The sequence below is a fragment of the Lemur catta genome, chromosome 9 (assembly GCF_020740605.2).
Source record: "Lemur catta isolate mLemCat1 chromosome 9, mLemCat1.pri, whole genome shotgun sequence".
NCBI lineage: Eukaryota > Metazoa > Chordata > Mammalia > Primates > Lemuridae > Lemur > Lemur catta.
This window is the reverse complement of record NC_059136.1, coordinates 52,154,018-52,167,577: the sequence shown is the minus strand read 5'-3', so window position 1 is coordinate 52,167,577 and position 13,560 is coordinate 52,154,018. Positions and strand designations below refer to the sequence as shown.

General features: G+C 34.8%; 1 protein-coding gene across 2 annotated transcripts in view; it reads right to left on the bottom strand.

Moving 5' to 3' along the window:
- ANGPT1 (angiopoietin 1) overlaps positions 1-13,560 on the bottom strand; it is a 233,485-nt gene that overhangs the window by 54,771 nt on the left and 165,154 nt on the right. For both annotated transcript variants that reach the window (XM_045560910.1, XM_045560911.1), the window contains exon 4: positions 12,291-12,520. In XM_045560910.1, coding sequence (XP_045416866.1) covers positions 12,291-12,520 — 230 coding nt within the window. The remainder of the gene's footprint in view (positions 1-12,290; positions 12,521-13,560) is intronic.

Sequence of the window (13,560 nt, the reverse complement as noted above, 5' to 3'; positions counted from 1 at the left end):
GTGTTCTCTCTTTCTCTTGCTGGTCCTACTACCTACCCCTAGTTGTTATCAGATAAAAATTAATGAAAGTGTAAATACAAGACAGTTAGACTGAGGCTTTTTCATTGGTCTCCCGGCTTAGTTTGTCCTCTCTATTCTATGTTAATTAATTCAACAAATAATAACTGACTTGCTATTTGCAAGACTTTTCCTAGGCAATAGAGATACAGACATAAGAAAACCCAAACTTGCCCTTAATGTGATCACAGCCTGATGGGAGAAAGATCTGTTATATCAGTAGAACTTCCATGATAGTTCATGATAGCTATAACCATGATTAGTATCTTCCATGATTTGTATCTTCCATGATAGGGAAAAGTCAATTCAAGGTGGCTTAAACAAAAAGATAATTTATTGGATCATGTGACTGAATAATCCTGAGTAGAACTTTAAGTAAGATATGATCAGGTTTTAAACAATGTGACCAGGAATTGGTTTCTTTATCTTTTTCTTAATCCACTTATTCTTGGCTCTCTACCTGGGCACAAGATGGCTGGCAACAGCTTGCAGGGCTATAATGTTACCAGTTTAAATACAGCACCAAATAGAGAGAACACAGACAATTATTATCTTAGAGGTATAGATCAAGTGCTTTGAGAGCATGCAAGGAGACTATCCTCCATCTGCCAGGTGGACTCAGGGACGGATGCCTCGAAGCGCTGACACTTGAAATAATAAAACATGTAGAAAAGCTTATCAGAGCTATATTTTAACAGCCTGGTATGTCAGTTCAAAGACTTCACCCACACCAGTATCAGCAAATAAATCTAGAAAGTCCTGGGAAGGAATCATTATTCATTCTTTTCTTTAAGTCTTATCTGTACAACTAAATCTTCATCATCTAAAGAGAAAGAATGGGGACATAAGCAGGTGTGTGTCTGTCTTTCACCAACCAACCTCAGTCAACAAGCAACCTGACACCCTGATGCTAGCAGCTGCCGACTTTATCCTGCTCTTCCCTTCATTTGCCCAAGAAATTTCAATCCAGATGGTACATCCACCACCAGACTGACTTCAGAGAGGGACCATGAAAGCTGAGGCAGAGGGTCACTTGAATTCAGATGAACCTTCAAGAGAAAACTTCCTGGAATGTGGAATTGGTAATTCTGACTCTCAGCAACCCTAGCAGAGAACACAAAAGGCAATTAGCCTTGCTACTAGAGATAATATAAAAAAAAAATCAAAACCTTTGCTCCTATCCATTTCCTAATAAGCTGCTGTAAAGGAAATCAGTTCTTCAAACATTCTTTTTAAACCTTACATGTGCCTAATGGTTCATATCTTTCCAGTATTTAGCAAACATCAGAATGCATGTGGATCAGGTTATTTGTTCAAGGGTTTTGTGGGATACTTTGGACCATCACCATTAGGGAGATCATAGCACTAGGAATTGACCTTAAATCTGTGACTTTAACATAACAGATTGCTGAAGTTAACTGAACCTACAGATGAGTAAAACAGCACATGTGACAAGGTGAAAACAAGCAAATCATCGATTGATTAGATTTTGTGCTTTTCAGCCAAGTGTGTGGGCATTTCATAGAATGACCATTTTGAAAACTCTAGAATCCTAATTTTTTGAAAAGACTTTCAGAAGTGTAAGAAGGTACTAATTTGTATTGCAACGGTGTGGAAAAATTAAAAGATTTCCAGGCAGTCCAAGCTTCAACATTTTGTGGGTTGGTGTAGGGGTGAGGGAAACTTATCAATGTGTCTATAAATACATATACAAATATGTATATCTACACAAATATATACAAGCTTTATGCTTATAAATGGAAATTTTCAAGGTTATTATGTTTTCTTATATAAACCATATGCATACAAACCTAAATATATGTGGGTTAATAGCTCAGAATGACTATTTTTAACCTATGAAAATGGCAATTGCATATGGCTTTATATATGTATGTGTCACAGTATAACAAGCAAATATTTTCTATTCTTAAATACTTTTAATGTCTTTAGTTAAGTAGCTAAAAGTGTCCTTTTTAAAAAGCTACTATTCATTTTCCCCAAAGTCCCTCCAACTCTGGTACAGGTAAATGCTTGAATATCATTTATCTACTGAATTATTGTTTTAATTACAAACTTTTGAAAAAGAACTGTTTACTCTCATTTAAATTCTTTATATGCACATATTTTATAGATAATCTGTAAAATCTTAACTATCTTTTTTTGGTAGAACTATAATAATCATTGTCATGATAAAACCAACCAGCATTAATTGAACACTTACTATGTGCTAAACTCTGAATTTTGTGTGCCAAGTATATTTTACATGCTTCATTTAATCCTCATAAATGTTTATGAGGTAGATTTGTTAATATATCATTTTATGTGAGGAAGTTGAAGATTAGAAATGCTATTTGACTTCACCAAAACTTGTAAGTAGTAGAACTCTCTGACTATAAAATTGAAAATCTTAACTACTTCTTATTGGTCTCTGTTATAAAGTCAAACCCAAACAGAACTCCAATGATTCATCTGTCACAGAGTCCCCAGCAATACTTAGCTGACAAGGTCACACCCAGGGTCCTGAGTGATTCAGGATAAGTCTTAATTCTGATTGGGCACAAGCTCTTCTCATGGAAGCAGATGTGTGGGAAAAGTGACAGGAGGTAGAAATGACAAGTAAGAAGAAGAATGTTGTCACGAGGACAGAAGAGAGGCATTGGCAGTAGAATTGTCTATGAGATGGGAACTCACAGCAGAAATGTGAAGTAGTGACAGCCCACAATTTCAAAAGCTAACAGAGGATTAGGAAGTCAGAAGTTCCTGAACAGCCATATTGAATTTCATGTCCATACCCTAAAAGTTAAAAGTTACACTGACTCAGGATTTACCCCCATTAATTTGTTTCTGTATTTCAATACAAAATAATTTGTTTGAAAATAAATTATTTATTATGTGTCTCTTAAAGAACCTATCCATGAAAATTTCTACTAATGAGCCACTCCTGATTTATAATACAGTGTTCAATTTGCTTCAAATAGAAATAGTTCAAATTAGCTTCATTGAAGACCTCCTTTGAGCTGCAAATTTCTGCCTTAATATGACTTCTGCATTCTGCTTAGTAAAATATTTTTCCCTGAGAATACATGGCATTAATTAACAGATTTAATGAGAGATGGTCCAAATTTTTCAAAGTAATTTAGTTTGAAACAAAAGGTATTACACTCACAGGCTGGTTACTTGGTCTAACTTCCCTAGTCATTAGGAGTGATATAAAATCGAGAGATGATATGGAATGATTGATATGAATCATAAAATGTATGAGATTGTCTAGGACACCAGGCAAACTCTTTACGGTGTGTGGTACTTCTATGTTAAGCCACCTTGCAGCAGAGCTGGGACTAGAACTCAGGTGTCACGTAATTCCTGTTCCTTCTAAACCACCATGTCCTGCCCTCTAGACGGCATACACCATAGCTGCTCCAAGACACTGGAGAGCGAACATCTCAATCTAAGTTATGGCTCTAGGAAAATGGGTTGCAGGATTAAGTACGGTTGAGATTAGGTTTGTGTGCACGTGAGGCCTAAAGAACTGGAAAAACTTCCCTTTAGAACCAAATCTCCACTTAAAATTAAACCCAAAGTTCAAACTCACTATTCTAAAAGAACTCTGGTTATGAAAATAGAGCATTCACAACTAAAAATAATTATGTGTATATGTAAAGACATGATAAATACACAAATTAAGACGTTTGACTAAATTGAAATTATATTTAATAATTTGAATTCATAAATCCATTAAAAAGGTGAGTCATCCTTGGGAGGTCACATATTAATATGACTCCTTGGAGATAATCCCACTCAGAATGTGAACACTAGGTACTAGGATGAGATTCCAGTGTACTTAAAATTAGTTATTATGTTAGTAGTCTGGTTGATAATAAATTATGAGCTCCCATAGGAAGCTAAAAGTGTTTTGCATCACTAGTTTTAAAGGTTCTTTGCAATTGACTTTTAGAAAAATCTTATGCTAAAAATAAATATTTGTTTATATGCATTTAAAGCTAAATGTACAGTTGCAATATTTCTCAGGTTTTTATCTCCTTTTTCTCTCTTCTTATAGTATAAGAAATTTCACATTTTCACTCTGTAATTGATGTGATGCATACCTACTGAATGATGCTAATAAAATGTTTTTTCTTACTTTTTCTCAGCGTAATTATAGGTGTCATTTTGTTCAGTGTAAAGTACCATAGCTCAACCACAACTAATGCCCATTGTTTCACTTTGTTCCTGGATTTAGAAAATATCTGCTGAATTTGACATGAGTGTGTATGAGTCCAGGAAATGACTTAGTTGAAAGTCTATTCAAACTATGTGGGTTTCTTTGCTTTAGCTAACCAGTCCATGAAGGCACAAAAGAAGAAATGAAATTTGTTCATAGTAATGTTGGAACATCAAGGAAACACACTTTTTTTGAGTCCTTTCATCCTGGTAACTTCCAGGCTCAGCTGGAACCAGGAGATTTCCCTTTTCAGCTAGTTCATCTTGTTTCTGAAGTTGAAACTGTAATTCCAAGAGAGAATTAACCACAAAATTTCAAATCTCCCCCAAAAGATGTGGTTTAGAAATAGTTCATGGGAGAGGTCAAGCACTGTATTATTTTTGATTTTGTTATCATTAGTTTGGCTATCCACTATTCACACAATTTTTTTTAACAGAAATTACGACTTTTCAAAAGGCAGATAACATGCTCCATCAAAAAGGAGAAATACACCATTTCCAAAAATAAACAGTCACTTTTGCCTTAAGCTATTGGGTTTTATGAAAGGAAGTGCAAGATAGTGTGGTTCGTTTTAAGGAAATTGTAAATGTTTGACATATAATTTTCTGTCAAGATAAAGCATTTCCCTCATTAAATGGGAACAAGTACTCACTGCAGTGTTCAGCGGATGACTTCCTGTATTTTTCTTTCTCCTTCTACCTAATGTTAAATTGTGCATTACAAGTAGTCAATGAAAAACTGAGTATTTTCCCCAGTCAATGAAAATGGCATTTTCTATTTTTATCATTGTTTATATGAGTGACATTCAAACAGTTTTAATTTCCTCCGATCTCGTGTGATGTTTTTAGAGTCATTCTTAACTCAAGGGACTTGCAGTTCAAACGATCTCATCCCTTAACGGAATGATTTACTTCACAAACTCAATAGACACTGCACGGGAGGTAAATTCCTTTCAGATGGTAGAATTATTCTGAGAACAGAGCCAAATGACTCCTCAGCACCGAGAAGGAAGCAAATGCCTCATTTCCCCTTTTAAGAAGGCCAGAGGCCCAAAAATAATGATCAAATGTTCCATACCACTGCAATCAGCCTCTGGGAAAGACACTTCAGCTCAAATAATACAGAGCCCTTAAAAATTTACAGTTATCATTATGTTTTTCAGATGTGAATTAATTTTAAAAAATGAACTTCACGAAAAGCTCCTATCAGTTGAAATTTGTACTTCTTATCAGAAAACTAAGTACATAAATGTGTTCATGTTTTTCAGTATTTGTTTTTAAGTTTCCTCTACCCTACTTGCCTCCCTACCTAAAATGGTTACCTGTCAAGTTTCTTGAGTGTGGATATATAATGATTTCTGTTTTTTATTTATCTCACTCATTTTTGTCTTCGACATGTTCAATTAAGCCATGTAGTTTACTAAAACTCTGCCTATAGAAGCTCATATCCCAGTTCCAAAATTCACTTTTCGCTCTTCTTTTTATTTGACAGTTATGCTTACTTGCCACTGAAAAGAACACCTTTCATAACAGCCTTGTTTCCCTTTCATAACACTCAGTCTTGTTTCCCTTTCATAACACTGCTCACTACTGTTTTCTCCCTAATTCTGTGTTTTTCTTTTGGTCTCCTGTTTTTGTACTCTGTCCCCTAAAAAACTCCAAATTTTCTGTCTTCAATTTTATACTCATTACTTCATGTATAACCTTAGTATGTAAATTCTCTGAAATTGTATACAAACATGTGCCTGTGTCCTTGCACTGTGGAGCTGGAGTGAGTGGGAGGAGAGAGAACACAGTTTGTATCAGATTTCCTAATGGATCTGTGACCTCCAAACACGTAAGAGTCATTGCTTTCCATGCACCTTCAGTGATTTTACCACTCATCTCCAATGAGGACACACCAGTGTGTGTGGTCAGGAGTTTCTCTATTTTTCTGCCTACCAGACTCTGTCCCCATAGGCACCTCAGTCAAAATGTCCAAACTAAACTCATTATCCTTGTCCCTTAAACCTAATTCTCCTCCCATGGTGCTGATTTTAAAGAATTTCATCAACACTTCAGTTATTTAACCCAGACATTTGAAGGTTATGTTTGATTCTATAAGAAAGTCATTATTTCTTATTGATTCTAAATTTTCTATTTTTAGAAATTTCTTCCACTTATCTTTCCATTTGACTCTGTTTCATCTTGATCTTATTCTTTCTTTCCTAGGAGATCACTTTGAGAATTTGATGAAAACCATCAATTCTACCTTCCCTTCTCAAGAGTACAGTGAGTAATATACAGTTTCTAGAACCAGACTTTCTGGGTTCAAATCTCAGCTTGCTCACTTGCTAGCAGTGTGATATTTAAAAACTATTTACCTCTTTGTCTTAGTTTCATTATCTTTCATATAAGGTTAATAACAGTACCCATATTATAGGGTTGTTACCAGAATTAAGTGAGTTAATATACACAAAGGGCTTAGAAGACTGGCTTGTGCTAAGTATTTGATAATATTATAATAATATCAAAAGCACCCATCTGGTCCCCCTGTTTCCAGGTTTCTCAACTTTTCAGTACATTTTCCTAAATTGTCACTGGGGACATTTTTTTTTTAAATGCAAATATCACCATTGTCCTTATATATTGATTTAAGGGAACCTATGTGGGCTTCCTTGAACTCTCTCAGTTTACCACTTGATAGATATGCAGATATGCATCTTTCACTATTCTCTTGCCCTTGATTCTGAGATTTAGGCTACGGATTTAATGCATCCTACCCCTCTCCCATGCTCCCATGACTTCTGGCAAATTTACATGCTGTTTGCACTCACTGGGGCGTCCTCCACTTTCTTCATTTTGAAGCCTTAGCCGTCATCTCCCCAGGAGAGCCAACTTGCCTATGTTTTAATTCTAGATCAATGTTTTCCAACTATGTAACCTTGGGCACATTCTTAACTTCTCTATAAAGGTTATAAAATCATGCTAGACATATTAATAGTAGCTCCCTCATACTATTGTTGTATGGACTAAGTTAGCACACATAAAGCTTAAGCAAGCTAGAGCCATAAGAAACATTCAATAACCAGTCCACGGCCTGTTAGGAACTGGGCTGCACAGCAGGCGGTGAGTGGCAGGCGAGTCAGCAAAGCTTCATCTGTATTTAAAGCTGCTCCCCATCACTCCCAGCACTGCAAGCGCCACCTCCTGTCAGATCAGCAGTTGCATTAGATTCTCACAGGAGCGAGAACCCTACTGTAAACTGGGCATGCAAGGGATCTAAGTTGCCCACTCCTTATGAGAATCTAAAGCCTGGTGATCTGAGGTGGAGCTGAGGTGGTGATGCTAGTGCTGGGGAGCGGCTGCAAGTACAGATTATCATTAGCAGAAAGGTTTGACTGCACAATAAATGTAATGCACAAGATAGTAGAAAAATTGTCTTCCATGAAACTGGTCCCTGGTGCAAAAAAGGTTGGGGACCGCTGCTAAAGACTTTACAGATGCTGGATTCTGCCCCCATCCTTCTGTCTCTGCCATGATTTTAATATTCCTCCTGTGTGCTTTGCTGTGGCCCAGGTACCCTGGGCTCACTTCTAGCCAAGAATTCTTGAAAATAATTGTTTACCTGTTCCTCTTCCTGCCAAACTCTAGGTTCCTTAAAGCCACAGACTAAAAAATATCTTTTATTCTTCTCAGTGGTCTGAACAATATTTGGCACACTATAGAAACTTCTCAAATATTTGTTAAATAAAAATGGATAAACATCCTTATCCCCCAGGAGAGAATCTGAAACAGAACATTTGTTACAGAGATATTTTGAATGAACAGATAAATTTATGAATCACATCTTAGTACAGCAGAAACATGCTTCAAGCTCATTTGGACAGTGAGAAAATTAACCTGTGTAATTTTATGAGGTGCCTAAATACTATTTTTTTCTTTTCTCTCTCCTTTTTTTTGCATGCTTTGTCAGTAATTAAATTCTCAGTCACATAATATGTTTTCTACATGTGTGTTCAACATGTGATGATGTTTTAACCACCACTGTATACATATGACTGGTGAATGTTTAACAGTCTCACTACCTGATTATCCTCCCCCAAAGAATTCCAAACTTTGTTTCTATGACATTATCAGCGCAAACTATTTAATTCCGGTAGCTGTTTAATTTTGGCAGTTTTGAATTGCCAAAAACATGAAGCAATCATCTAAGCTTTGACACTGTGATAACACTGAGAGCAATATTTCTTTAGTGGGTAATGTTTCTAAGAATAAATGTGACCAAATGTTTGCAGACAAAGGTTAGACAAAAATAAATGTGTTACCCGGAAGCCTTTACAAAATGGATATAATTCAGTTTGCAATGACGATTTGCCTAAGACACCACTATTGTCTATTTGGAATAAGAAGAGGAAAATTTGGTGAATTATTTCAGAAAATGTGTTTATTAGTTGTACCTAGCTTAAATGTATCTCATTACATCAAATGTTTTAGTAGAAAAAGTGTTGTAAAACTAAACAAAAGCTCTCCCTATATGCAAAGATAGATTTACAGTTCCTGGACGAAACAAATATTTGGGGAAAGAATACATTTCTAGCCAACACTTTTGAGGAATTCTTAATCATGTAATTTTAATGTATTATAAACACTTTAGAAGGCATGAAAGTAAAAACAACTACAATTTTTGAGCATTTATTATGTATAACATACATATATGTATATATGCCATATATGGCATACATACTATTTATATATTTACATCAGGTCTTCTGTTTAATTTTTTGGCAAATGATAATTGTATATATTTATGGGGTATAATGTGATGTTTCAATACGTGTGTGTATATATATATATATATATATATATATACACATATATATACACACATATATATATATATTGTGGAATGATTAAATCAGGCCAATTAACATATTCATTACCTCACATACTCGTCATTTCTTTGAGGTGAGAACATTTAAAATCTACTGTTTTGGCAACTTTGAACTATACAATTGATAAATACAAGTTGTATATATTTATGGTGTACTACATATGGTGTGCTGTTATGATCCCATTTTAGAGATCAGAAAACTGAGGTTGAAACAAAGCTGTTTGGATAACTGTCAACACTTAAACATTCTAGGGCATTCTATTTAGACAGTTTCTGAAAAAGAAGTTTTGCTTATAGATAGCACTTAATAAAATGTGGGTTTAATTCAATCTTGTCCCTTAGAGGAGAAAGAAGGCACTAAAGTTTAATGAGTCAACTGTGTCCTCAGCATTGTGGTTTGCTTTTATATTGAGCATCTAAATTAATTCTTTCCCTAACAAGGTAAAGTAGACACAATTATCCTGACTCTATAAATGTTTGGACAGGTTCCTAAAGGTTAAATTTGTTGCCAATGACAAGGGAAACTCACTAAAAATTTCTTCTCTTGCCTTCTAGTACTACTATGTTCAGATTCTCTCTCCACAAATGACTGGGTCAGACTGAAGCCAGAAGACCTTTAGGGTCAACTAAAATTTTTGGCTTTTTGGATTAGGACAGAGCTTATTATGTTTTTGAAGATTTTACAGATGATATATCTATTTGAGCTTTTAAAATACACATTTCCAAAAATTTGATGCATTTATTATGGTGTATAGGTTTTGGGATATTTGCATATATATGAATTTAAAAGTAAAATATTTATATATGATCCTTTGATAAATAGTAAAGTCATATGATAAATACATTTTTGGTCATAAAGCAGAGAAAGGTTTTACCTATGTGTTTTAAAATTAGAATAAAAGTTCATTTTACTAACTGATATTTAATCCAGTATTATGCTAGTAGCCATTTAAATTTTGAAATTTACAATAACTGAAGACTACTATGGCTCCAATGAAAATAAAAATATGCAGAGAATTAAAATCTTGATAGAAACCTTATGAAAGCCACTTTTCATTTTTTGTCTGAGTCCTAAAATAACTACATATTTAGTTAGAATACTTAACTGTGAGATTAAAGAAAAAAAAGAGTAACAAGAAGCAAATAAAATCTATGGTTATGAGAGTGCAGAACTTATTGGAAAATTGGGCAATTCTCTTACATTAGGATTAAAAATCCTGTAGTTAAATCAGGATTTATTTTAGGATTGTATTGTTCAAGAGAAAATAGATGTCTAGAGGCCTGGAGTATTAGCCAAATTCAGTCTCTATGATTATTATGTCTATTTTTTGGATATGCTACATCATAGACTAGACACAGTTACTTTTCTCACTTCCTAAGTGGATATTAAGTATATAAATCATGGTTACCATCATAATTTTTCAATAAATGTTTCTTGAATTGAACAGATGTTTGCTTCCCTAGTATTGTACCCAAACTCCAAATCTAGTCAGGACATTTAATTTTAAAGTCCCCCCCATTCCTCTAAAAGCCTAAAGACATATTTATTAGACAAATACTCAGAAAGGAAGTTAAATTATGATAAGTACGCAGACATATGAGCTCTGTGAGAATCACCAGGGCTTGACAGCTCTAAAATCATGAAAAAAAACACTACTCAACTCCATGTGCTTTAAGTCTCATGATGATAAGAAAAATGTGTTTTCAATATTTCCCCAAATGGATTCAGCTCAATATGAGAATAGATATGTCTTATATTAATACTTAATTTTTAAATACTCATGAGCTCTATTAAAATTCTCTGGCAAAATCCTACCATGCTTTCCTTCCAGCGGACTCTAACTCAAGGTTTTGGCAGACTCTGACTGATTAGCAGGTTTTTTCCTTCCCAATCACATTACTGAGCACACCCAAATGGAGCTCTGGGAACTCACTGTTTAAAAAATATTGCTTTACAAAGTATATTAAAGGCTCATTTAGACTATCTAAAGGAGATATAACTCAAGGTAATGGAGTGTATAGAGAAATATGAAATGTCTTTAAAACAAGATCACTTAATATGGAGTTGTCCTCTATATTCATATCTATACATGTAAGTATGAAATTGAGCTAATTTTTCTTATAGCTCAACTCCACTATAAATTCAAGGAGCCTCCATATGCGTGCATTGCATATGCACACTGAGCCACTTCATGAGTGGTCACACCAGTCACAGTTTAATGACAACAATAACTTTCAGATGTAAGTGGTATTCTCTTTCACTCATTACCGTTTACAATTCCATCTTCACTCAGAGAAAGGTCGATTATAGAGAACTATTGAAGATTACCTCAAGCTACAAACTATGAAGAGCTACACGGAGGCTCAGGAGGGGTTCTATATGAAGTGGACAGGTGCACACAGAGGCACTCATTCAATAATTGTCTGGGGGATGGATGGGTAGACAGATGGATGTCTTTTAAAGAGATACAGACTTGCAGATAGTTTCAATGGTTAAATGGCTCCAGACGTTTTAGTGACATCAAAATTTTATAATTTCCACTGTCAGAAAGACATCCCAGAATAAATGTGTCTAGATATCCCTGTTAAATCTTCCCTGCACAGGACTAAGCACAAGTGAGCTTAATAAATATTTTTAGTAACAATGATATTTTCGCACTCATAATAGTTATTGGGAGCAGTATCTCCTTTCCCTGCAAGCAATACTTTCCTTCCCCTGTCCCCACCAAAAAGGAAACAGTAAATATTAGTTTTAATATGGGAATCCTCCAGAAACTCTCCCTGACACTCTGAACTAACCTTTAATATTGGCTAATTTCTGTCCTATACAGTTAAGTGTCTAACATCATAATACCCAATATTTATCCATGATGGTATAATAGATTTTATCTAATGTTAAAAGAAGAAATTAAAAAGCTCTTTTAGAAAGATATTGTGGATTCATAAATTCAAGCTATGAATACATTCTCTGAAGTTAGAAACATGAGACAACTGTCAATTGTGAATGCTTCTAAGAATGAAGTTCTTCTGCTGTTTTTACACAGCAATCAATGCAAGCTAGAAAGTTGCATTGAGTATCTACTTTCTCATATGAAATAAAATATTTGCACTACCAAAGTGAGGGAGAAATTCTTACCACCTTCTTTAGTGCAAAGGTTGACAAGGTTGTGCACTGTGTCCATCAGTTCCAGCTGCTGCTTCTGAAGGACACTGTTGTTGGTGGTGGCTCTGTTTAATTGTTTCTCCAGCTCTTGGATTATGTATGTCTGACGAGTAACCAAGCCTTGAAGGTTCTCTTTCTCTTCCTTTAAGGTGTCCAACTCTTCCTTGTGCTTTCCCTCCATTTCTAAGATTTTGTGTTCTAATAAACTACAAGGAAGTGAAAATAAGACTTAGTTTTGAAAATGCTATACAAAAAAAAAAACCACTAAAATCCTTATAGTTCAATTAGTACCTAAATTTACTTAAGATTAGAAATTTTAATTAGATATTTCACCATAAAAATACTTTTAAGTGAGAGACTCAAGAACATATATATATTTTTAAAATAAGGATTATATATAAAACATGTCAAATGAAGATCATTAAACCAGATATTGTCAGTGTAATGTTTGCTTTCTAATTATAATTTATTTCCTTGGGTGTATCTTTTACGTAGGGTTGCTGACTTAGATAGACCCAAACAGTTACTATCTGGATAAGTTATAGTTCAACTTTCATTAAGCAGATAAGCCCAATGAGAAACATTGATTAAACCTTACAATGGTTCTGTGGGATCAAGAATAGTATATTGACGCAGAAAACACAGACCAGAAAGTAACCTATATAAAGTCACAATGAATTCTTGAGATTTTTGATACCTGGGCCTGTATCATAATCACTAGCTTACTTTATTTCTCAACTCAAGCTTCAGGGTGACGCTTAATAACACCGAAAGTTCCCAAATCACTGCACAATTAGTTAAGAAAAGGAAGACTCCCTTGGGCTGGCGGCATGGTCTTATGCAAGGACTTGGGATGCTTTGCCCAGAGTGTTACAATCTTCCACTGAGGACCTTTCTTTGCTCTGAGCTCTTTAAAGGATACTCCCCTTGTATATTGCACATTAAAAATGACAGAGAATGCAGAAGCACTCTTGGATCCTATCAACTGACTGGAAATAAAAAGCATTTACATTTTATGGTGTGTCTAATATACTAGTATTCCTCAGGGGAAAGACTTATTCAGTTTTCTTAGTTCTGTTTTCAGAAGGTTCAACCATTCCTTAGTTTACAAGGTGCTATTCAAATGCAACATACCAGAATGGGCACTTAATTTACCTTGGAGAAATACAGCACTGAATCATTACTGTAAGTTTTCAAAAAGGGGACCCTAGGGAGTGTTTTAAATTCAATAGTTAAATAATAAAAT